The sequence below is a fragment of the Aquarana catesbeiana genome, linkage group LG08 (genome assembly GCF_042186555.1).
Source record: "Aquarana catesbeiana isolate 2022-GZ linkage group LG08, ASM4218655v1, whole genome shotgun sequence".
NCBI classification, from domain to species: domain Eukaryota; kingdom Metazoa; phylum Chordata; class Amphibia; order Anura; family Ranidae; genus Aquarana; species Aquarana catesbeiana.
In genome coordinates, this window is record NC_133331.1 from 148961216 (window position 1) to 148986264 (window position 25049).

The 25049-nt window shown below is 43.0% G+C and overlaps 1 protein-coding gene across 1 annotated transcript in view; it reads left to right on the forward strand.

The window, feature by feature from the left end:
• The window catches only part of ASCC1 (activating signal cointegrator 1 complex subunit 1), a 441223-nt gene extending 420801 nt beyond the window's left edge, over positions 1-20422 (forward strand). The window contains exon 10 of the mRNA XM_073596562.1: positions 20147-20422. Coding sequence (XP_073452663.1) covers positions 20147-20263 — 117 coding nt within the window. The 3' untranslated portion in view covers positions 20264-20422. The remainder of the gene's footprint in view (positions 1-20146) is intronic.
• Positions 20423-25049: the final 4627 nt, after the last annotated feature.

Sequence of the window (25049 nt, forward strand, 5' to 3'; positions counted from 1 at the left end):
ATCCCCTCCAAGAGTTTACATACTATTGATGTTAGGCTAACTGGTCTGTAATTCCCAGGGATGTTTTTTGGGCCCTTTTTAAATATTGGTGCTACATTGGCTTTTCTCCAATCAGCTGGTACCATTCCAGTCAATAGACTGTCTGTAAAAATTAGGAACAACGGTCTGGCAATCACCTGACTGAGTTCCCTAAGTACCCTCGGATGCAAGCCTTCTGGTCCCGGTGATTTATTAATGTTAAGTTTCATGTGTGGGTTCATATAGTTTTAGGATTATGAATGTATAGCTAAATATTTTTGTTGTTTCTTACGCATTTTTTTACAAACTCTAAAAAAGTTATCATAGCGGCTGTAGGGAATTAGGCTCGTGGCAGGGACAAACTCAGTTTCTTTAACCGCTTGCCGACCGCATACATGCCGGCAATTCGGCTCTCCTGTGCTAGTACATGATCTAGCACTTCTGAATTGGGGGGCACGCCACAGCGGGAGCCGTTCAGTGGGTACCTTGGACTCGCTGTCTGCTGGCACCCACCGATTATTCGTTACTCAGGTAGAATGGCAGTCTGCATATGTAAACAAGGCAGATTGCAGTTCTGTCAGTGGGGAAGACATTGATCCTGTGTTCCTTATAAGCAGGAACATGGATCTCTGCCTTCCTCTAGTTCAAGCACCTCCCACAGCTTAGTAAAACACAGGCTAGGAACACATTTAACCCTTTGATCGCCGCTGATGTTACCCCTTCCGAGCTAGTGTCATTAGTACAGTGACAGTGCATATTTTTTAGCACTGATCACTATTGATGTCACTGGTCCCCAAAATGTGTCAAAAGTGTAAGTTAGTGTCCCCCGACTGTCCGCCGCAATATCACAGTGATGCTATAAGTCACTGATCGCCGCCATTACTAGTAAAAATAAATAAATATTCCATAAATATATCCCATAGTTTGCAGATGCTATGACTTTTGCACAAACCAATTAATAAACGTTTATTGGGATTTTCTTTAACAAAAATATGTAGCAGAATTCATACTGGCCTAAATTGATGAAGAAATTTGATTTTTTAAATTTTTTTATTGTATGTGTTTTATAGCAGAAAGTAAAAAATGTATATATATTTTTTTCAAAAATGTCGGTCTGTTTTTGTTTATAGTGCAGAAAATAAAAAACGCAGAGGTGATCAAATACCACCAAAAGAAAGCTCTGTGCGGGAAAAGAAGGACATACATTTTATTTGGGTACAGCGTCGCACGACCGCGCAATTATCAGTTAAAGTAACACGGTGCCATATCACAAAAAATGGCCTGGTCATGAAGGAGGGTAAATCTTCCAGAGTTGAAGTGGTTAACAAAAAGTGTCAGGTTTTGATACAATGGATAGTCACAAATAGAAAGTAAGCGTCTGCTCTACTAAACCTTAATGTATCCATGGTCCGACAAAGTCCTTGGTTAAAGGAAAGTGTTCTTTACAAAGCAAACAATTGCAGCCCAGTTTGGCTACAAACGGTCCCCCTGCTAGTCGTCTCCTCACACACAGACACACTCTCTCTCAGAGCTAGGATCACCTGCCTTAATCAAGATCTAGGTAGAAAACATCAAAATGCGGTCCACGGATTTGGGAGTCTGTCTCTCCCAGAGCTCTATCAGACTCCCAGTAAAACCAGCCCCAGGTTTTACGAACACAGGGAGGATAAAGAACTATCCTTCTTTATCATGAAATCGTTGCTGGCATTGCCTTAGATTGCAAATCTAAGAATCCGTGGCGGAACACACTGTATATCCCATAGATCACTTTTCCTGCCACTCTAATAGTTTTCACAGGCACCCCAATACAATAATTGTGTGCAAGAAATCCTGAATGTCCATCCTGTGAAGTTAACATAGCAAGCTAAAAACAGACCATCCCTTTATTTTCATTTTAACCAGTTTCTGCTCTGGGTACTCTCCTCCCTCACCTCAAATCACACATTGCACTATGTGCTTCTTTGTAAAATGTATGGAATAGGAAAGAAGCATTCAAGACATTCAACTTAGAAGAAAAAAAATGACATAGTCCCATGTAATAGAACAGTCAATGATGTGTGAGCACTATGAAAGATCTGTGGAGGTAGCCACTGTCATGACAATCAAAACAAAAAAATAATGATGATGGAACCAGACCTAACCCTGGTGTGAGTGAAATGCAACTCAGGGAGATACCCGGATGGTAGAATTTAATAATGATAGAGGCAGCTGCCACAACAAGGAGCATCTGCTGTCTACTGTGAGACACACTCTTACCACAGGTGTTTAGGAAAGAAAAACTTTCAATACGTACTCAAACAGGTAAAAGAAGTACTCCAATATATAGCAATTCATGTACTTTTAATCAGCAGTAAAATCCATTATTTATGTGGACATCAACTTACAAGAAGAGAACACTAGACTAATCTGGTCTGGGAGGCCTTCATTAGCATGACCAGTTTTTGGACATAAGTAAGGGAATGTTTCTCTTCATCCAAAACCCATTTTGGATACTCCTACCAGATTTTGTTTATCCCCTGCATCCACCTGCAGGTTCATGATTTTTAAATTTTTGCCAACATAAGTTAGCTGCCTGTGAATAAATGTATTTTGAAAACATGTGTGAATATGTTTTAGGGCTTAGTGGGTTCTGTGCGTAGAGAGAAATTGACACGCAGCTTTCTTGTGATTACCCACATAGTATCCTGTAATTAATTTGGTTCTGGATAGTCAGGTGAATTTATTGGCATGTCTATATAGGTAGTGGCTGCATAAGATAACAAGTTTTGAAATGCATCCACGGGTGGAAAAAAAATATGCCAGTAGTTTATGAAATATGGTGATTTTGGATAGAGTAGTAGTTTTTGTTTGTTCTGTGTGTTTCTCAGTGGGGAGATTTTCATAGAAACAACAAGAAATAATAAGAGATTTCTCCAAAGTGATAAGAAGTCCCTTCTTAAACAGTTGTCACTGGACCAAATGTTCCTATTGGAAGTTTTCTCTCTTTTTGTTTAGATTAGAGTCCCAGTTTACCTGAAGCTGCCCTTTAGCCTAATCTTGAAATATAACTTCACCCACATGATCCAATAGGTGCCATTTTACCCCCCTGTTCCGTGTAATGTCAAACGTAAAATAAAAAAAAAGAACCCTGAATGAGGCTCGTCTTGGCCTACAGATCGAGTCCCATTACCACAATAGTGTGCATTGACCAGACTGTGGGAGATCCCAGCCCCATTCCTTCCCTTCACTTCTCTCTTCCTTCTTTTCTCCTTTCTTTTCAATGAAGCCATTGTTTTTTTCTACAACTCCATCTGTTATACCTTGGAGCTCTTAGGCTCATCCTATCCCCTAGATTCTGGGGACCACTTTTTTGAAGTATATTTAGCATCTGGTATAGAAAAACAAGACTATGGTTCACCGCCAGTAACACTTGTTCCTTAACAGGGTTTTAAAGTCCTCGCCTGTTCCAGGGGTCCAGAAAGTTTGCAGGAGCCTAGCAAGGTCTCAGCTGATCAACAGTCTATAGTCCTCTCACAGCTGTGTGCTGTTCCACACTACACCTGCTGGCTGCTTCCTGTCATTCTTCAGCCTTCCCCCAATGGTGGGTTTACCCCATTCAGGACCACAGTACTATTAGTTTGGGTTAGAGGCATGCGAGTTCAGGGGCCCATATAAGGACTGAACAATTCTGGGGAAACTGCAAATCATTTCTTTCCATTTTTACCGAATCACCATGGTAACCCTCTAACCTGCATAGGTGAGAAACCCTAAGTACTTCATCTTGCTACTTGTCACCCACTTAAAGGGACCGCAACCCAAACAAAGGGGACACATGCCTCTCATCCAGAAACAATCCCTGGCATTCTGTACAATAGTTACATAGATTGAATAAAGACACCTGTCCATCTAGTTCAACTTGAGGGTGTATGTTTATGTCACTGCCATTTTCAATATCCCTGTAGATTATAGTTCAAAGAAAATCATCTGAAAGTTTGTTTAGAACAGAGGAGGAAAAGAAGAATTGCCGTGGCACTCAATCCACCTCAGGGAGTCGTATGCTCACAAAAAAAAACCCAGAAATTTGATAAACCTCACCTGCGTATAAAGTGATCAGAACCCAATTATGGTAATAGAATAAAATAATCAACTATGAAGAGTAAACAATGCAATCAAAAGTAAGGTATTCCCGAAGTTTAACTATACATAACGTGCTAGGTAAACTAGGGCTAGGTTGCCTCCTCAAGACAGGCTGGAAACCTGGAATCTGCAAAAACACACAAGGGAAGGAGAGAGGGGCACCAAGCACCATATAGTTTAGTATTAAATTTTATTGATTGAGTAAGTAAAAACAAATATATTACACTCATAAGTGTGGATGGATCAAATCTATGTCTGACACTGTAAGTCCTGAGTGGTAATGGCTGGAGCAGGTGAACTAATCAATCCTGTGAGAAGCTCAGCCACCTGTGTGTTTACTGCAGCCACCGAGGGCAAGAGCCGCCGCCAAAGCCAAAACTGGAGAATCACAGGACCGCCAATTAAGCCACACTGTGACAATGTGGGAACATCCACCACTGCAAAGACACCTGCGATATGCAGTTTGGGAGCTTTTACATGCCTCTTCCTCAGACTGAAGCCACGTCTTCTTTAGAGTCCCAAGATTAAATCGTTTTCTCCCAATGATACAGTCAATATTTCAAGATTTATATATTGCAATCAAATCCCTCTTCAGTGTCTCCCCTCCAAGAATGAATTTAATGTTTTATAGTCGTTCCTCATAACTGAGTTTCTCCAGCTCTATTATTAGTTTTGTTGCCCTTCCCTAGTCTCTCTCCAGTTCAGGGACATCCTTCCTGAGGATTTGTTTCCAAAACTTGACTGCATATTCAAAATGTGGCAGAACCACTGTTTTGTAAAGTGGTAGAATTATAGTTTTTTTGTTTGTTTGTTTTTTTCAATTCTTTGTTATAATTTTTCATAAGAAATTACAGAAGTGAAACACTCTCCAGAAAAGCAAAAACAATAGAAAACAAATGACCACAAAAGGAAAAATACACAAGACAAATTGCACAGTGAACGATATGTAAGACGGTAATGCATTATATTAGCCTGTTAGCCTTGCTTGCTTCAGCTTTGCATAGAATCCTTTTGCTGAATCTGTCAACTCCTCGGACCCCCTGATCCGATACCCCCCAGATGTTCTTCCTCTAGCAAGTAACATGCGTGCATAAAATTATATAAAAAAGCTTCTCACGCACACCACTTAAAAGTGAACCTCAATAACAGCTAAACTCAAGCTGCCAGCACAATAAAGTGTTTCACACTCTAAATATATATATAAACAAAAAAAAAAAATGTGCAGGGCTACTTACAATGTAAATTAATTAAGTGAATCATTCATCAGAATACATAAATCAGTCCAAATCATAAATTATATACAAGTGTAGTCTAAAAAGTCCACACGGCGCTCAGGTGGATCTGTAACTCAAATTAATTTAGGAACTGCAACCATTTTTATACACAGCCCCCCCCCCATTTTCAGGGGCTTGCTTTGAGCAATGTGCTCAAAGCAAACATGCAAATCCTCCACCCAGTGCTAGGCCAAGCGCTCACATCCTCTGTAGACCTCCTAGCATTATAGGAGGTCTAACAGCACATTATTGAGGTCCCCAGCAATGTTTTATCTTCCTATGCTGGCATCATGTACATCAGCACATCCAGGGATAAACAGGAGGAGTCCTCATGCAGTCCCCACTTTACATGTAATAAATAACTACTTTCCAACCGGGCCAAAGCCGAAAGACAGTTACAAGGCCATCGACCTGTTCTGGGAAGGCATCTATTGATGTCCTCCCAGAACCCTGCCCCGTGTGCCTTCAGGGTGATTGCTGTGTCCATCAGACACAGCTGATCACAGACTGAGTTAAAGAACCAATCACAGTGGCCCTTTACCATGTAATCAGCTGTGTCCAATCACAGCTCATCACATGTAAACAATGTCAGTTATCGACATTTCCTTTCCTCTGCGTGTGAAGAAAGACGATAACTGTCTATCCAAGAGAAGACTTCACTAGAGCGAATACAGAGGGTTCACCACAATGTGCAAATTATCATGAGCCCGAAGAATAGAAAAGCCAGATTAGACTTTGCCAAAAGACATCTAAAAAAGTCAGACCAGTTCTGGAAAAGCATTCTTTGGATGGATGAAACTAAGATTAATCTGTATCAGAATGACGCAAAGAAAAAATTGTGGAGAAGGTTTGGAACAGCTCATGATCCAAAGCACACAACATCATCTGTAAAACATGGTGGAGGCAGTGTGATGGCATGGGCATGTGTGGCCTCCAGTGGCACTGGGTCATTGATGTTTATTGATGATGTGAGAGAAGACAGAAGCAGCTGGATGAATTCTGCAGTGTTTAGCGATATACTGTCAGCCCAGATTCAGCCAAATGCAGCAAAGTCGATTGGACGGTGCTTCACAGTACAGATGGACAATAATCCAAAACACACTGCAAAAGCAACCTACGCGCTTTTGAAGAAAAAGAAGTGGAATATTCTGCAATGGCTGAGTTAATCGCTTGATCTCAATCCCAACTGAGCAAGCATTTCACTTGCTGAAGGCAAAACTAAATGCAGAAAGCCAGTAAAGGATTGTCAACAAAATATTAAAAATTAACATTTTATTTATGATTATATTAATTTGTCCAATTACATTTGAGCCCCTGAAAATGGGTGACTGTGTATAAAAATGGTTGCAGTTCCTAAAATTTGTACTTGATATTTATGTTCAACCCCTTGAATTAACCACTTCTGCCCCGAAAGGATTTACCCCCTTAATGACCAGGCCATTTTTGAGATAAGGCACTGCGTCGCTTTAACTGACAATTGCACGGTCATGCGACGTTGTACCCAAACAAAATTGATGTCCTTTATTTCCACAAATGAAGCTTTCTTTTGGTGGTATTTGATCACCTCTGTGGTTTTTATTTTTTGTGCTATAAACAAAAAAATACTAACCATTTAAAAAAAAAAAAAAAAATTTTTTAACTTTAACTTTTCGCTGTAATAAATATCCCCCCCCCCCCAAAAAAAACGAAAAAACAAATTTCTTCACCAGTTTAGGCCAATATGTACTCTGCTACATATTTTTGGTAAAAGAAAATGCAATAAGCATATATTGATTGGTTTGCGAAAAAGTTATAGCATCTACAAAATTGGGGATAGATTTATAGCATTTTTGTTATTTTTTTTTTTTACTAGTAATGGCGGTGATCAATGATTTTTTAGCAGGATTGTGGCGGACAGATCTGAACACTTTTGACATTTTTTTGGGACCAGTGACATTTATACAGCGATCAGTGCTATAAAAATGCACTGATTACTGTATAAATGACACTGGCAGGGAGGGGGTTAACACTAGGGGGTGATCAAGGGGTTAAGTGTGTCCTGCTGAGGTGTTTCTATCTGTGGGGGGAGTGAACTGACTGAGAGTACAGAGAGATTGCTGTTCCTGATCACTTGGAACAGACGATCACACTGTACTCCCCTGACAGGACAAGGGTCTGCTTTGTTTACAAAGACAGATCCCCATTCTGCTCCTCTGTGGGGGGATCGTGGGTGGCCACTGCTGCAGTATATGTGCGGCGGCTGGTGGGCAAGTAGTTAAAGCTGAAAATCTGCACTTCAAATTCATTTTGATTGTTTTGTTTTAATTTTATTCTGGTGGCATACAGAGCCAAAAGTATGAAAATTGTGCCCGCGTCCAAATATATATGGACCTAACTGTATGTCCACAGGGCTTCCTCTATCCAGATTATAGTTTACCTCCTTATAGAATGCTAAAAGGCTGATCTGGCAAGAAACAGTCTTTCATAAATCCATGTTGGTTACTACTAATGATACTATTTTCAGCAGCAAATTCTTGGAACTCTGTCCCTTATGCTTCCATATTGCCTCAACGCCCCCCCCCCCCCCCTCGGAGGACCACCAGGCTTGAGGGGAAAACATCTATGGAAATAACGGAGGAGGACAGGGGCATGTACGTCTGAGAATGAGACCCAAGAGCGCTCCTCCGGACCGTACCCTTTCCAATGCACCAGGTACTTTATGCACCCACGGAAACTACAGAAGTCAATAATGGACTGTACTTCATACTCCTCATGGTTCTCAACCTGTACGTGGTGAGGATGTGGCACGGAGGTGGTAAAGCGGTTGCAGACCAAAGGTTTTAATAAGGAGACATGAAATACATTTGAAATATGCATATTAGAAGGAAGGTCTAATGCGCAAGCCACTGGGTTAATCCTGCGAAGAATACGGAAAGGCCCAATAAACCGAGGTGCGAACTTCAGTGAGGGAACACGAAGTCAGAGATTGTGAGATGACAGCCAGACCCTGTCCCCAACCTGGTAGGAAGGCGCAGGCAGGTGTCTGCGGTCAGCATGGAGTCTGTACCTATCATTAGCATGACGCAAAGCCTCCTGGACTTGTGCCCAAGTGGAATGAAGGCCACAGAGATGATCCTCTGATGCAGGAATACTCTGCGGAACAAATGAGTCAGGAAGGTTGGAAACCATAATTTGCCATAAACGGGGACAATCGGGATACAGAATTCAAGGCAATGTTGTGAGCAAACTCTGCCCACGGTAATAGGTCTGGCCAGTTGTTATGATGGTCAGAAATATAGCAACGTAGGAATTGCTCCAAGGACTGGTTGGCTCGCTCTGCAGCCCCATTAGACTGCGGGTGATATGCAGAGGAAAAAGCAAGCTGAATTCCCAACTGTGCACAAAAGGCTAGCCAGAAACGGGACACAAACTTACTACCCCTGTCCGAGACAACCACCTTGGGTAGCCCATGTAAGCGAAAGATCTCCCGAGCAAAAATGGAAGCCAGTTCCTTAGAAGTGGGCAACTTCTTAAGTGGAATACAATGACACATCTTTGACAACCGGTCAACCACCATAAGGATAACTGTGTTGCCCTGGGAGTTGGGTAACTCCACAATGAAATCCATAGACAGGTGGGTCCAGGGCCTCTCTCCATTGGGTATGGGTTGTAGGAGGCCCACTGGAAGGTGTTGTGGAGTCTTACTCTGAGCACACACGGAACAGGCAGCTATGAAGGCGGCTACATCAGCACGTAGGCTAGGTCGCCAGAATTGCTGGGAAATGGCCCAAACAAGTTGATTCTTAACAGGGTGGCCAGCTGCCTTGGGAGAATGGTAAGTCTGGAGCATGGCAGTATGGAGACACTCTGGGACAAAGCAGCAGTCACAAGGTTTCTCAGGAGTAGCATGGACCTGAGCAACAGGAATTTTGTCACCCAAAGGAGAAGTGAGACTGGTGTGAACCATAGCCAGAATATGATCAGGAGGAATCACAGGAACCGGAACCGACTCCAACTTGGAAGTGGAGGAAAATTGTCGTGACAAGGCGTCAGCCCTTACATTCTTAGTACCGGGTTAGAATGAGACAATGTAATTGAAACTTGACAAGAAAAGAGCCCATTGCGCCCTTTTGGGAGAGAGGCATTTAGCCTCAGACAAGAATGTGGGATTCTTATGGTCAGTAAGAATAAGAACCGGCACAGTGGTACCTTCGAGGAGATGTCTCCATTCTTTCAGGGCTAAAATGGTCGCCAACAGCTCTCTGTCACCAATCTCGTAATTGCACTCCACAGGTGACAATTTCTTGGAAAAGTAGCCACAAGGATTATAGTGCTCTCAGAGGTAGGACGTTGAGACAGAAGACCGCCAACACCAGTCTCAGAAGCATCAACCTCAAGGATACACGGTAACGTAAGATTAGGATGTGCAACACAGGAGCAGAAACAAAGGCAGCCTTGAGACTCTCAAAGGCCTTAATGGACACCGGAGACCAACTCTGTGGGTTACCGTCCTTTCTGGTCATATCAGTCAGGGGCTTGACCAGAGACGAGACATTAAAAATAAACTTCCGATAATAGTTGGCAAAGCCCAGGAAACGTTGCAGAGGACGTAAAGGCACGGGTCAGAGCCACTGTTGGACTGCCGAAAGTTTTTCTGGGTCTATCGAAAAAACAGGAAATGACATAGCCCAGGATGTTAACCTGTTCACAGTTCTCCAGTTTACAATAGAGATTGTTCTCTTTTAGTTTCTGAAGCACGCAACAGACATCTGTGTGGTGGCTCTCCAGGGACATGGAAAATATGAGGATATCATCGAGATAAACCACCACACATACCTGCAACAAATCTCGGAGGACATTGTTAATAAATTCCTGGAAAACTGCCGGGGCATTACAAAGGCCAAAAGGCATTACTAGGTACTCATAATGGCCTGTTCTGGTATTAAACGCAGTTTTCCACTTGTCGCCCTCCTTAATCCTCACGAGATTGTATGCTCCTCTCAAATCAAGCTTTGTGAAAACCATTGCTCCCTTGAGGCAGTCAAATAACTCTGTAATCAACGCAATCGGATAGGCATTCTTAATCGTGAAACTATTTTCTATACTATTTTCTATACTGATTAACTATAATTAATACAAGGTCTCAGTTTACCACTCTTCTTCTTCACAAAGAAGAAACCAGCACCAGCAGGAGATGAGGATTTGCGGATGAAACCTCGAGAAAGTGCGTCTGCAACATACTCCTCCATGGCCTTATCCTCCAAGACCGACAAAGGGTAAACCCAGCCACGAGGGGGTATGGCACCTGGTTGAAAGTCAATTGCACAATCATACGGCCGGTGTGGAGGCAAACTACCGGCTTGACCTTTGTCAAAGACATTGCTAAAATCGCGGTATTCCTCCGGCAGGGAGGAGAGTGAAGAGGTGCACAGGACCTTGGCTACCTTCTGGCAGCATGTCGCACTGCATTGTGGTGACCAGGTATCAATGGAAGGTTTGGGACTTTGAGTGAGGCACGGGGTAGTACCTCCATCCCGGATTCAGAGAAACAAGAAGGGGCGGTGGGACTTTAAATGAGACAGTTGACAGATTGGGGTTGGAAGTAAAAATACAATTTATTGCGTATGATTCGTACCGATATGTATTACATGTGGAAGGTTACCTGTGCATGTGCACCAAGTATATCCTATATACATACATGCATAAAAACAAAAACAATACAGAATTCCAGCAATGAGTAACTAACACATATATCATGTGGGGATTGTACATATTGAGACTGGGAACCACACAACATCATGATGTAAAAAAATAAGTCTAAAAATTGATGCATAAATAATTCATAAAAGTAGGATCCTAAAGAACGCACAGTGGCTGCATCCATCATGCCCGACGCGTTTCTGTGAAATACACTTCTTCAGGGGCAGATGCTCTAGGATTTGTGGCCAAGCTATGGTGAGGTACAGGTACTGGGTCAAAAGCGTTGCCCCCCTCCGGAGCTGAGGCGACAAGGGATCCAACACAGGACAGACGCACTGCATTGTGGTGACCAGGAGAGAACCTCAGCACGGAACCAATCAAAAGAGGGGTTGTGCCTCTAAAACCAAGAATTACTAATAACCAGCGAAAACTTGGGTGATGAAATAACTTGGAATTGAATTATCTCATGGTGAAAAGCCCCTACGGCCATGGACAACGGAACCGTCTCATGAGTCACATGGGCAGGCTGTATAGGTCTCTCGTCAAGAGCCTCAATGGCAAGTGGAGTGTCACGCGGCTGCAGCAGAATCGAGTGCTTCGATACAAAGGCAGCATCAATGAACAGGCCTGCAGCCCCAGAGTCAATTAGAGCCTGTATCTCGACGGACAACTCAGCCCAAGAAAGGGTGACTGAAAGGTTATCCTTCTGGGTAACTGGGGATTAAACAACGCCACCTAAGGTCTATCCGTGACAGGACCTCAAGGTTCGGGCGTTCCCTGGATGGGTAGTACAAGAGTTCAAAAAGTGACCTGCCTGGCCACAATAAAGGCGCACAATATCTCCCTCCTCCTAGAGGTTTTCTCATCCGCAGAGAGACGCGTGAAACTCAAGTGCATGGGTTCACCTTCACTGCCTGACTCGGTACCAGGAGGCATAGGAAGTGAGGGAGGCACGGGTGGGACTGCAAAGCTCGGAGACAAACTTAAGCACTCCTTAAAAGAGAGTCTTTCTCTGAGTCTGGAGTCAACGAGGATGGCAAACGTGATCAACCTTGATGGTATCCGAGAGATGAAGAGAAAAAGCAGCCACGAGGGCCTGATTGTTACACGCAACCTCTGCTTCCAGAGTACGGAATTCAATGGCGCAGTCGGCAACAGTTCTTGTACTCTGTTCGATGGACATGAGGCACTTGGCAGCAGAAGCAGAGCGTGCGGGAACGTTAAATACCCTTTTAAACAAAGCCACAAACTCAGGGTAACTCAAGACAACAGGTTTTTGTATCTCCCATAGATGGTTTGCCCAGGCCAAGGCTCTCTCAGAAAGCAAAGATATCATGAAACCAACTTTGCTTCTGTCTGTAGGAAACGCCTGGGGCAGCATCTCAAAGTATATCTCAACATAGTTGAGAAACCCTCTGCATTTGACTGGATCGCACCCAAATCACTGGGGAAGCGGAGCGGAACCAGACATACCTCTTATACAGGTAATACTCGAGGTGGGTGCCTGCACAGAGACTGGAGCAGCAGCAGGGTCAGCCTGCAACATTGTATCGGGGCAGCCACAGTGGGAGATTCCAGCTGAGCCGCGTGACTCAGGAGCGCTTGTAACGCCATGGCAAACTGATCCATGCGGTGATCCAGTTCGTCCAATCTATAAAAAAATATTACCAACAAGTGGATTGGCTGCATCTTCTGAATTCATGGCCTTCACCTACTGTCAAAAACCATGAAATCAGACCGAAACAGAAATACAGTTAAATCACACTTGTTTAATAATAAAAGTAAAAAGAACAAACGTAGTCAAAACATAACCCAAGTTCAGTAACCGGAAGGGATAGTCAGCCAAGCCAGAAGTCAGGGATCAAAGTAGTGGAACAGGAAGCAGGATCAGGAGCCAGAACGGATGTCAGCAAAGCCGGTCTTTAAACAGGAACGCAGGAGATGTTTCTTGTGATGTTGACCAAGGCGAAGGCAGAGCTCCTCTGGACTGGATGGCTTAAGTAGGCAGGACTGATGAGCAGGATATCAACAACAGCTGAGTAATTGTGGAGAGAGATGAGAGCTGGCAATTAGCCGACAGCTGAGTGGACAGCTCAGAGAAGGAAGAGCTGAGCCCAGCCCTGACATTCCTGTGTGTGCCGAAATCCAGTTAAAAAAAGTTTGCAACCAAAAATTTGCGATGAAAACAAATGAAGCAATTTAGAATGCTATCTGTTAGCAGTATAAGAACTCTGAGGACCAAATATAAAACGTAAAACCCAGCTATAGATTTTGTATTTACTTTTTTTAGACCACTTAGAAATTAATTGCAGGCTTATAACAACAAACCATCTTTGGAAATTCAAACCTGTTGAGTTCTAGGTAATGCAATATTATTAGTTACTCTTAAGCTACATCTGTTGTTTTCCCTTGTTATATTGCTTTGTTTTGTTTTTTTTTGGTGTGGAAATGACTCGAAAACCCAGAGAGTATATTATGTTTTTCCTCCTGTTTGTTTGAGGTTGCTGTCATTCAGTGATTTGACATTGTTTATTACACTTGACAGGTGATTGTAGCTGTTGGAGCTATTTTGCTGTTTTATTTTGCTATCTAGAATATGAATGAAGACAAACAAAGCAGCACAGTGAAGTAAGGGCCATTGTCATAATTGTATGTTCTTTTTTGTTCATTAGTGAAAGCTTTTTGCAGTTTGATTTTCATTGCAAAGCATTATGCAAGTCACAGTAATATTTCACTAAATTCTTAGTGGGAAATTCATTAGGAAACTGGCAGACATTGATTTGAGTGCTGTTAGAGAATTGAAAAGCATAAAACACTACACAAGCATCATAAAGCCTATGAAAATTTATCTTTTGAAAGCAGTAGTAGATGCTTGTGACTACCATTTGACAGCTTTAATAAAGAGCAATTAAACCGAAGATTTGGCAGTTAAAGTTATATTATATTTTAAAAGAAACCCATGGCTTACGTTGTGCTTGTTTGATACGTTCATGTTGAATCTACCAATTTTCATGTATGTGTTATAAAGTAAACAAAGATACAATGATGATTATAAAAATAATTATATATAAAGGTGTCAGTATGTACAGTATTGTTACCTATAGAATTAGAAGTATACTTGATTTTATACTGTTCAGAACTACCCCACAGCACGCACCTTAATCTGAAGGCATGAGATATTTAATAGCTCTAAAATGAGTCAGTTGTCAAACTACTGATTGATTTCTACTCTACAGCTGTCCAGACTCGGAAAGTCCGTCGGAAAGATTTGAAACATGTTCCAAATCTAAAGTCCGTCTGATTTGCGACTGAAAAAGTCCGCTGCAGGTCCGATGAAGCCCACACACGGTCGGATTGTCCGGCGGATTCGTCCCGTCGGATCAGTCCGGTCTAAAAGTCCGCCCGTGTGTACACGGCATTACTCTTTCTTGCGGCCTCCTATAATAATGAGATTCTGCAGGCAACAGTGACGTATGGTGGAGATTCCTTGTAAGTTTGAGGCTGCATTTCTGCAAATGGATTTGGAGATTTGGTCAGGAGCAGTGGTGTCCCCAAAGCTGAGGAATACAGACAGATACTTTTGCGTCATCCCATACCATCAGGGAGGCATGTGACTGGCCCCAAATGTATTCTGCAGCAGGACAACAACCCCAAACATACAGCCAATGTCATTAAGAACTATCTACAGCATAAAGAAGAACAAGGAGTCCTGAAAGTGATGGTTTGGCACCCACACAGCCCTGATCTCAACATTTATGCCCTGTACACAAGGTCGGACATTGATTGGACATTCCACCAAAAAATCCATGGATTTTTTCTGACGGATGTTGGCTCAAACTTGTCTTGCATACACACGGTCACACAAAGTTGTCGGAAAATCTGATCGTTCTAAACGCGATGACGTAAAACACGTACGTTGGGACTATAAACGGGGCAGTAGCCAATAGCTTTCTTCTCTTAATTTATTTTGAGCATGCGGGGCACTTTGTGCATCGGATTTGTGTACACACGGTCGGAATTTCCGACAACGGATTTTGTTGTCGGAAAATTTTATAGCAAGCTCTCAAATTTTGTGTGTCGGAAATTCAGATGGAAAAATGTGTGATGGAGCCTACACACTGTCGGAATTTCCAACAGCAAGGTCCTATCACACATTTTCCGTCAGAAAATCCGACCGTGTGTACAGGGCATTAGTCTTTCTGGGATTACATGAAGAGACAGAAGGATTTGAGGCATCCTACATCCACAGAAGAGCTGTGGTTAGTTCTCCAAGATGTTTTTGAACAACCTTCCTGCCAAGTTCATTCAAAAACGGTGTGCAAGTGTACTTAGAGTAATTATTGCTGTTTTGAAGGCAAAGGGTGGTCACACCAAATATTGATTTGATTTAGATTTCTCTTCAGTTCATTTACTTTCCACGTTGTTAATTGATAAAATATCAACTATTAACACTTCTATTTCTAAAAGCATTTTTACTTTACAGCATTTTTTCACACCTGCCTAAAACTTTTGCACAGTAATATATAAATAAATAATAATAAATAAATATATATATATATATATATAATCTCCAGTGCCTTGAAAAAGTATTCATACCCCTAGAAATTTTCCACATTTTGTCATGTTACAACCAAAACGTAAATCTATTTTATTGGGATTTTATGTGATAGACCAACACAAAGTGGCATGTAATTGTGAAGTGGAAGGTAAATGATAAATGGTTTTCAAAATATTTTACAAATAAATATGTGGAAAGTGTGGTGTGCATTTGTATTTAACCCCCCTGAGTCAATACTTTTCGCTGCAATTACAGCTGAAAGTCTTTTTTGGTATGTCTCTACCAGCTTTGCACATATAGAGAGTGACATTTTTGCACATTCTTCCTTCCTTCCTTCCTTCCTTCCTTCCTTCCTTCCTTCCTTCCTTCCTTCCTTCCTTCCTTCCTTCCTTCCTTCCTTCCTTCCTTCCTTCCTTCCTTCCTTCCTTCCTTCCTTCCTTCCTCAATCTCAAGCTCTGTCTGATTGGATGGAAAACGTTCTAACATATGAATACGCTTTGATCTAAACCATTCTATTGTAGCTCTGGCTGTACATTTAGGGTCATGGTCTTGCTGGAAGGTGAACCTCCTCCCCAGTCTCAAGGCTTTTGAAGACTCTAACAGGTTTTCTTCTAAGATTGCCCTGTATTTGGCTCCATCCATCTTCCAATCAACTCTGACCAGCTTACCTGTCCCTGTTAAAGAAAAGCATCCCCACAACATAATGCTGCCACCACCATGTTTCACAGTGGTAATGATGTGTTCAGGGTGCAGGGTTAGTTTTCCACCACACATAGCATTTTGCTTTTAGGCCAAAAAGTTAAATTTTGGTCTCATCTGACCAGAGCACCTTCTTTTACATGTTTGCTGTGTCCCCACATGGCTTCTCGCAAACTGCAAACGGGACGACTTATGGCTTTCCTTCAACAATGGCTTTCCTCTTGCCACTCTTCAATAAATGTGGAGTGCAGAATTAATAGTTGTCCTGTGGACAGATTCTCCCACCTGAGCTGTGGATCTCTGAAGCTCCTCCAGAGTTACCATAGGCTTCTTGGCTGCTTCACGGATTAATGCTCTCCTTGCCCAGCCTGTCACTTTTGTCTTGGTAGATTTGCAGTTGTGCTATACTATTTCCATTTTTGGATGATTGATTGAACAGTGTTCCATGAGATGTTCAAAGCTTGGCATATTTTTGTATAACCTAACCCTGCTTTAAACTTCTCAACAACATTATCCCTGACCTGTCTGGTGTGTTCCTTGGCCTTCATAATGCTGTGTGTTCACTAAAGCCTCGTACACACGATCGGATTTTCGGCAGGGAATTGTGTGATGACAGACTGTTAGTACGCTCCTTCAGACAATTGTTGTCCAACTTTCGACCAACAAATGTTGGATAGTAGGCTAGTAAATTTTTGGCGGAAAATGTTCTGTTGTCAGATTTTCATATCGTCTGTACAAAAGTCCATCACACAAAAGTCTAAAGTACAAACACGCATGCTTGGAATCAATGCTCACCAAACACGAAATTAGCAGAAGGTGCCCAAAGGGTGGCGCTCAAGAGCTGAAATTCCATGTAGTACATCACTACGTTCGTGTTTGTTGGCCAACAATTGTGTACCGTTTGTATGCAAGACAAGTTCCTGGCACACACCCTTCGGACAAAAGTCTGACACTCTGTTGGCCAACAATCGGATCGTGTACGAGGCTTAAGGTTCTCTAACAAACCTCTGAGGGCTTTATATATCTATATATATATATATATCTATATATATATATATATATATATATATAGATATATAGATATATATGTATATATATCTATATATATAGATATATATACATATATATATAATTTTTTTTTTTTTTTGTATTTTTTTTTATCTTTTCTATTTTTGTAACTATGCTCCTCTATTAGAGTTATAGCACTCTGATAATTTGATAGTGACAATAATAATTATAGAAGTACTGTCAGTGATAAGAGAAGCACATGTTTTATTTAATTACACAGAAAGGAAAATTGCTACTATGTACAAACTGTAAATAGATCCAATTGATGTTACAAAGTAATTAATGCTATAAGAGCAAAATTGATATGTTACATAAGTTTGTCCTCAGGTTCTGTATCATGGGTGAACTCCAGTAATAGGAGAGAGAGAGAAAATTATCTGACTTGGCATTTCATAACACACACGCAACTCAAATACCACTTACATCAACATCTCTCACTGGATAGTCCCCTGTCTAATCTATATGTATATATTATAGATTATGCAGTGATTATCAATATCCTCCAGCAAATGGCGTCTGTAAACTGTGAGCAAATTCCCTGACCCAGGTCGATATTTAGGGCCACAGCTTTCCCTTTGATCTCTTACACATCTACTTCACAATGGCCCTATAATCTATTTTGAATATCAATCCTCTCCATCATAGGTGTGCACAGCCTATTGCATTAGGGTGTGCACCCCAAAGCTCAAACACACATGGATTTCTCTGTAGCCTCAGCTGCACGAGGTAGTGAATGAATGGGCTTCATGTGCATTCACAAACTGAAGAATAGTAAACACAGTTTACTATGCGTCCATTATGAATGGCCACAGTGAGCAAGTGTGTTCATTTAGAAAAGGAAAGGGCTGATAAATTGCATATTTACTAACCCCTTCCCCTGCTCCCCATCCTGAAACATCCCTCACACATCTGGGGGGAGAGGAGAGGAGGGAAGCCAGCAGGACAGCAGGGCCAACAAGAAGGGAGGAGAAGTCTGGGCAGTAGGGGAATTCACCACTGCACATAGTGATTAGGGTGTGCCCAGGCACACCTGGCACACCCCCTGCGCACGCCTATGCTCTCCATATATGCATATTCACAGCTCTGAGCGCAGGCATTTCTAGTTACAGATTCCACTGAAATCTGGCATTGCAATGGGTCAGTAAAATGCAACAGACTTTTTCCTTTTTCTTTTTTAAATGCTGAAGTTTAATTTAGACTTTAAACTTTATGATTATTATGTTTCTCAGCTTTATGGTCAGAAGTATTGCAGTTGAACAGGCTGTGTAAAATTTTATGGCAAGCCACATCTACTTCAAAAATAACAATAGTTTAAATATTTATGGGGCTAACTGTACCATTCACCTGCCCCATCCAATGTGTAGTACCCACTATGGACCTCAGATCATCTGGTGTTGACCGCCATGGGCCACAGCCTATGCCAGATAAGACAGCTCATCAGTCCTCTAAACTGTGCTGCTCATGAGCAGTCTTTTCTCCTTTAAAATCACATAATAGGCTATCTGTTTACAGGTTTGCAAGTAGACAGCTTCTCCATTGGAGTCTATGAAGAAAAGGCCTTGCATGTGCAGTATACCAAAGCCCACTGACTCATTGGAAAATATGAAGAAGACACCCTAACTGATGTTGGCCACAGCCTGGGGAGAGGGGTTGTCAACTGATCTGAGCAGTGGGAAGTTAGCCCTACAATTATTTAAACTCTTAGTTCCTAGAGCTGTTCATACCATCTTTGTGTAACCTTGCCCACCAGAACTATAGGAAATGGGTTTATCTGAGATTCACTGGCAGGCCAGACTGGTGTGACTGGTAAATGGTCTCTTGGACAAAACAGTCTGGTTACTGGTGTAGTGATCCTCACAAAAATAAAAATTAAACAAACAGCAATAGGTAGAAAACTTATTTGACTAGATGACTTTGCATGTTCATATATTACCAAGGCCTTAATAGTGGATTTATAGAGACAGGGTATGCAGTCAGGGGATGTTTCAGGTGGCATGCTTCATTGGATGATATGTCATCCTTGAAAAAGGATCAACAAATCCTAAAAGCTTGATGTTACATAGTTTTAGAAATAGCAGTTGACAGATTTCACATATCTTTTTCTGTTTTTCTCAATAAAAACAAAATATGTTTATCTCTCCCGTAACAGCTTCCTAAAAATGCCACCTTAGGCAAGATACTTGCCTTTCCCTGTGGCAGATGTGATCATTGACTAACCATACCTTAATTCAAGCACTAATAGCTTATATCTTCATCCAAATGTATCTGAAAACCATCTCATAATTGAAGCTGGAAGCACCATGGTGATTAACATGCAAATAGCCAATTAGTATTTAAAGTATCTAAATTTTCCCACAGGAACATAATTCCAAGAATCCTCTGTATACAGAAAACTAGAAGCCGTAGTGAAAAACAGGCATCTTAGCTAAATCTACTTTCAGGCTAGAAGTCTTCTGGCAGTGAAGGAGTTGTGGAAATATTTTGATGCCTTTCACATGTTTGGTCTCCTGATGTAAGTGAATTTTGAATGAGCACAGACCTAAAATAAGCCCCTGGGAAGTCTTCATACTGAATCCTGTGTAACCTCGACAGCAGTGTGAGATGGAAATCTTGTTTGACAGAAGAGCACCGTGGCCTATTGAAAATAATGAAATAAAGTGATATTATTGAGCTTTTGCCCTGTAACTAATCTATCCCCAGTGACTGCTTACATGGAATATTTTTGTCTTTGCAGATTTTTGACAAATTCTGTTTTGGAGAAGTGGAGCTGGACATGGTTTACCTTTCTCAGAGGTTTTCTACAGATAGCTCTGGCTACTACACATCTGCTGGACAAATCCAAATCTCCTGAGGATCAAGCTTGCAAACAACTCCTATAATCCTCTGCTGGAGGATTCCAAGAGATTATTTGATATATGGTGATTTTCTAGGAAATAATTTCATTTTTTTCTGGTTGCTCAGCATTGGGATGCATAAACCAAATAAATAAACAATTCTGAAAAAAGGTTTACCCAGCATTTTATATTTGTGTGTCAGAAAGATATACAATGATCTTAATATTAGAAGGGCCCCTAAGTGCTGATAAAAACTATATTTAAAATGTAAAATATTCACTGATTAGTTAAAGCAAAACTTCATGTCTGTGCACGCATGGGGGATCCCTGTGCAGGCTTTTGTTGGTGCCATCAGTTTGAGATAGTCTTTAATGGGAAAGCAAATCTTATATGGTGCAAACAAAAGTCCATCGACAAAGGCCCCAATACTCACCTCTTCCACTGACTGCAATGCCAATCTCTGCAGTAGAGAAGGAAAACCATCAGCTGAAGATCCTGTAGAATCCGACACTTGTGATAGTCTGGATATCTTGGTACTCCGCCGCACATTGTGGTCCTTCCCACCATCCCCTGTGTCACTACAGAACACAGTAGTGAAGTTAGGTTGGTTAGGCTAGGATAGGCTAAGATTGGTTAGGTTAGGAAATCAGCAGTGCTTGCAGAAATACCTTTTTTGCTTGGAGCACCTTATTTTGTGCATTTACTGTATGTACTGTAAGTTGCTTTATCGTATGTTGTAGTGAAGGCCTAGAGGTCACAGCACCATCGGATTTTGTAATAAGCCTGGTCCAATACTAAGTAAGATCTCTGTACAGATTATTTCACAAATATTAATGTTATCCCCTTCTGTATATTATGTCTATTGATAGAATTATTAAAAAGTTGAACCTGAGCCAAAACTTTTTTTTTAGTTTTGGATAAATATGTAAGGGTTAGAATCTCTCTGAGATTTTATCTGCTGTGTGTGTGCTGGAGTGATTACATTTCACTTCCTCCCCAAGTGACAACATTCGCACCAGCATAGGATGCTAAGGAAAGTCTCTCCAGCCATGACGCAACATAAGTAAAACCACTGTTTTTTTTGGAATTGAAGAAGGCTATAACCTCCACCAAGTTTTTATTGCTGTCAGTGCCTTTGGTGGAGATTCACCCTATCTTCCTGTCTTATCCACTGCATTGTTACCAAAGCAGGAAGCGAGGGTTAATCCACCAATTTGGTCCACTGACAGTAACACAAACCTGAAAAAGAATCCAATCCTTCTGCAAAATAAATAAATAAATAAATAGTTGGAGTTATACTTTAATTATTTGAACTGAAACATTGCCAAATACAAATTTTATTATTATTACTTATTGTGAATCTCTATACATTGATCACTTATGCCGCGTACACACGGTCGGACTTTCCGGCATACTTGGTCCGGCGGACCAGAGTGTGCCGGACAATCCGCCCGTGTGTAGGCACCGGCGGACTTTTCCGGCGGACTTTTTCCCAAAAGCCCGCCGGACCTAGATTTGAAGAAAGTTCTAAATCTTTCCGCCGGACTCAGTTTCGGGCGGAAAGTCCGCTCGTGTGTGTGCTGGTCCGACGGAAAGCCCGCTCGTGTGTAGGCTGGTCCGACGGACCAGATACAACACGAGGGCAGGGTATTGCATCTCACGCTCGCTGCAATAGGAAAAACAAATTTTCCTATTGCGGCGAACGCGGGGCATACCAGGCCCTTAGGTCTGGTATGGATTATAAAGGGAAGCCCCTACGCCGAAAAAAACGGCGTGGGGTCCCCCCTAAAATCCATACCAGACCCCGATCCGAGCACGCAGCCTGGCCGGTCAGGAAAGGGGGTGGGGACGAGCGAGCGCCCCCCCCCCTCCTGAACCGTACCAGGCCGCATGCCCTCAACATGGGGGTGGGTGCTTTGGGGGAGGGGGGCGCCCTGCGCCCCCCCCCCCAAAGCACCTTGTCCCCATGTTGATGAGGACAAGGGCCTCTTCCCGACAACCCTGGCCGTTGGTTGTCGGGGTCTGCGGGCGGGGGCTTATCGGAATCTGGGAGCCCCCTTTAATAAGGGGGCCCCCAGATCCCGGCCCCCCACCCTATGTAAATGAGTATGGAGTACATGGTACCCCTACCCATTTACCTAGGAAAAAAGTGTAAGTAATAAAACACACTACACAGGTTTTTAAAATATTTTATTAAACAGCTCCGGGGGGGGGATCTTCCTCCGGCTTCGGGGGTCTTCTTCCGGCTTCGGGGGTCCCTCCGCTTCATCTTCTCCCGGCGTCCGGTTGGTTCTTCTCCGCTCTCTTCTCCCGGTGTTCCTGTTCTTCGGCCGGCTCCTCTGCTGTCTTCAAGTAGCTCTCTTGCCAGCAGAGGTCCGGACTTCTGGGCTTCTGGGCTTCTGGGCTTCTGGGCTTCTCTTCCCCAGATGTTGACACGACGCTCTCTCCTGCTGGACTGCTCTCCGAGGGCTGCGTTGTGACTTATATAGGCGGAGACCCCGCCCCCTTTTGATGTCACAGTCCCTGGGCATGCTGGGACTGTGACGTTTTAGGGGGCGTGGTCACTGGGTGATGTTGACCACGCCCCCTAAAACGTCACAGTCCCAGCATGCCCAGGGACTGTGACATCAAAAGGGGGCGGGGTCTCCGCCTATATAAGTCACAACGCAGCCCTCGGAGAGCAGTCCAGCAGGAGAGAGCGTCGTGTCAACATCTGGGGAAGAGAAGCCCAGAAGCCCAGAAGCCCAGAAGTCCGGACCTCTGCTGGCAAGAGAGCTACTTGAAGACAGCAGAGGAGCCGGCCGAAGAACAGGAACACCGGGAGAAGAGAGCGGAGAAGAACCAACCGGACGCCGGGAGAAGATGAAGCGGAGGGACCCCCGAAGCCGGAAGAAGACCCCCGAAGCCGGAGGAAGATCCCCCCCCCGGAGCTGTTTAATAAAATATTTTAAAAACCTGTGTAGTGTGTTTTATTACTTACACTTTTTTCCTAGGTAAATGGGTAGGGGTACCATGTACCCCATACTCATTTACATAGGGTGGGGGGCCGGGATCTGGGGGCCCCCTTATTAAAGGGGGCTCCCAGATTCCGATAAGCCCCCGCCCGCAGACCCCGACAACCAACGGCCAGGGTTGTCGGGAAGAGGCCCTTGTCCTCATCAACATGGGGACAAGGTGCTTTGGGGGGGGGGCGCAGGGCGCCCCCCTCCCCCAAAGCACCCACCCCCATGTTGAGGGCATGCGGCCTGGTACGGTTCAGGGGGGGGGGGCGCTCACTCGTCCCCACCCCCTTTCCTGAACGGCCAGGCTGCGTGCTCGGATCGGGGTCTGGTATGGATTTTAGGGGGACCCCACGCCGTTTTTTCGGCGTAGCGGGGTTCCCCTTTATAATCCATACCAGACCTAAGGGCCTGGTATGCCCCGCGACGGGGCTAGTAAGGTGTCAATCTCGCCGATAAAAGCGGCAAGATTGACATCCTTTTCTAGTCCCGTCGCACCTGAGTCACGTTCAAAATGAACGGACTTGTCCGTGTGTGGGCAAGTCCGTTCATTCTGAAAGTCCGCCGGAACTCCGGCGAAAGTCCGTCGGAAAGACGGGCGGACTTAGCCCGCCGGAAAGTCCCGGCGTGTGTGGGCAAGTCCGTCCGTTTTAAAGTCCGGCGCACCTGGCGGACAAAGTCCGTCGGAAAGTGTGCCGGACCAAGTAGGATAGAAAGTCCGCTCGTGTGTACGCGGCATTAGTCTCAGCATCATTTATTCTGTCATTAATAAAGATTGCCATGTATTGCTGCCATGTATAACAACAGATAGTGCAGCGCTAAAGAAGTAAAACACTGAAGTTCCCCATGATATCAATGTCCATAATAGTGCTCTCTGTGTGCACATCCACGCTACGAGACGGAGATCGCACTGCTTCTGTTGATTACATGCCTGTACCCAGCGTTCAACATGTGAGTGATTCTTTTTAGTCTTTAATAAAGTATTGCATACAGAGAGCACTATTTTTTTGCCATTCCTCTTTTATATACCCTGGTTATATTGGAGAGTCTGTCACCGGAGCCCCATGGTCCCTGAGGAGTGTTTGACACCTGAGTCCTGACGGATGCCTACACATGCTGTTCCTTGCTTGATTAAGGCGATTTATGACCCTCTATAATCAAAGGGTCCATTCCTTCAGGTGAGAGGCCAACCTATTCCTTGGTGGTGGGCTACCTGAAATCACTTCTCTACAAACTGGTGTTTGCTCGCACTTGAGGATGATTTACTGATTACCCTTATGGACATTGATATCATGGTGGACTTCAGTGTTTTACTTCTTTAGCGCTGCACTATCTGTTGTTATATTTGTATTAAGGGATTTGTTTTTTGACCCTAGTGTTCAGCAGCTTTTAACGCTCATTCACCACTTCGCGCTAATTTGTATTTTTTCATTGCTGCCCAGGTGTCCATTCTAAAGCTTCACTTTCTCATGTTAGCATTTTATAACCAGGTAAACATGTATTTTGTAGTTCTACTGCAGAACTTCATTTGTTATCTAAATTATACATCAATGAGTCATTTGTCTTTGTTGGAGGGAAAGAGAGCACTTTCATTTATTTCCTTTTTTTTTTGCTTCCTTACACACTGACACATCCATTGCCACCAGCACAAAATATTTTTGTTCCTGTCATTTTCGCACAAGTCACCTTAAAAGTTTGTGGCATATTTTTTACCACCCCATAAGTGTCACAGAATCTCTGCTTTCAGGGAAAAATATCAAAATAGATTAAGGGACGACACAGAAATGTAGGACGCATGATTTGC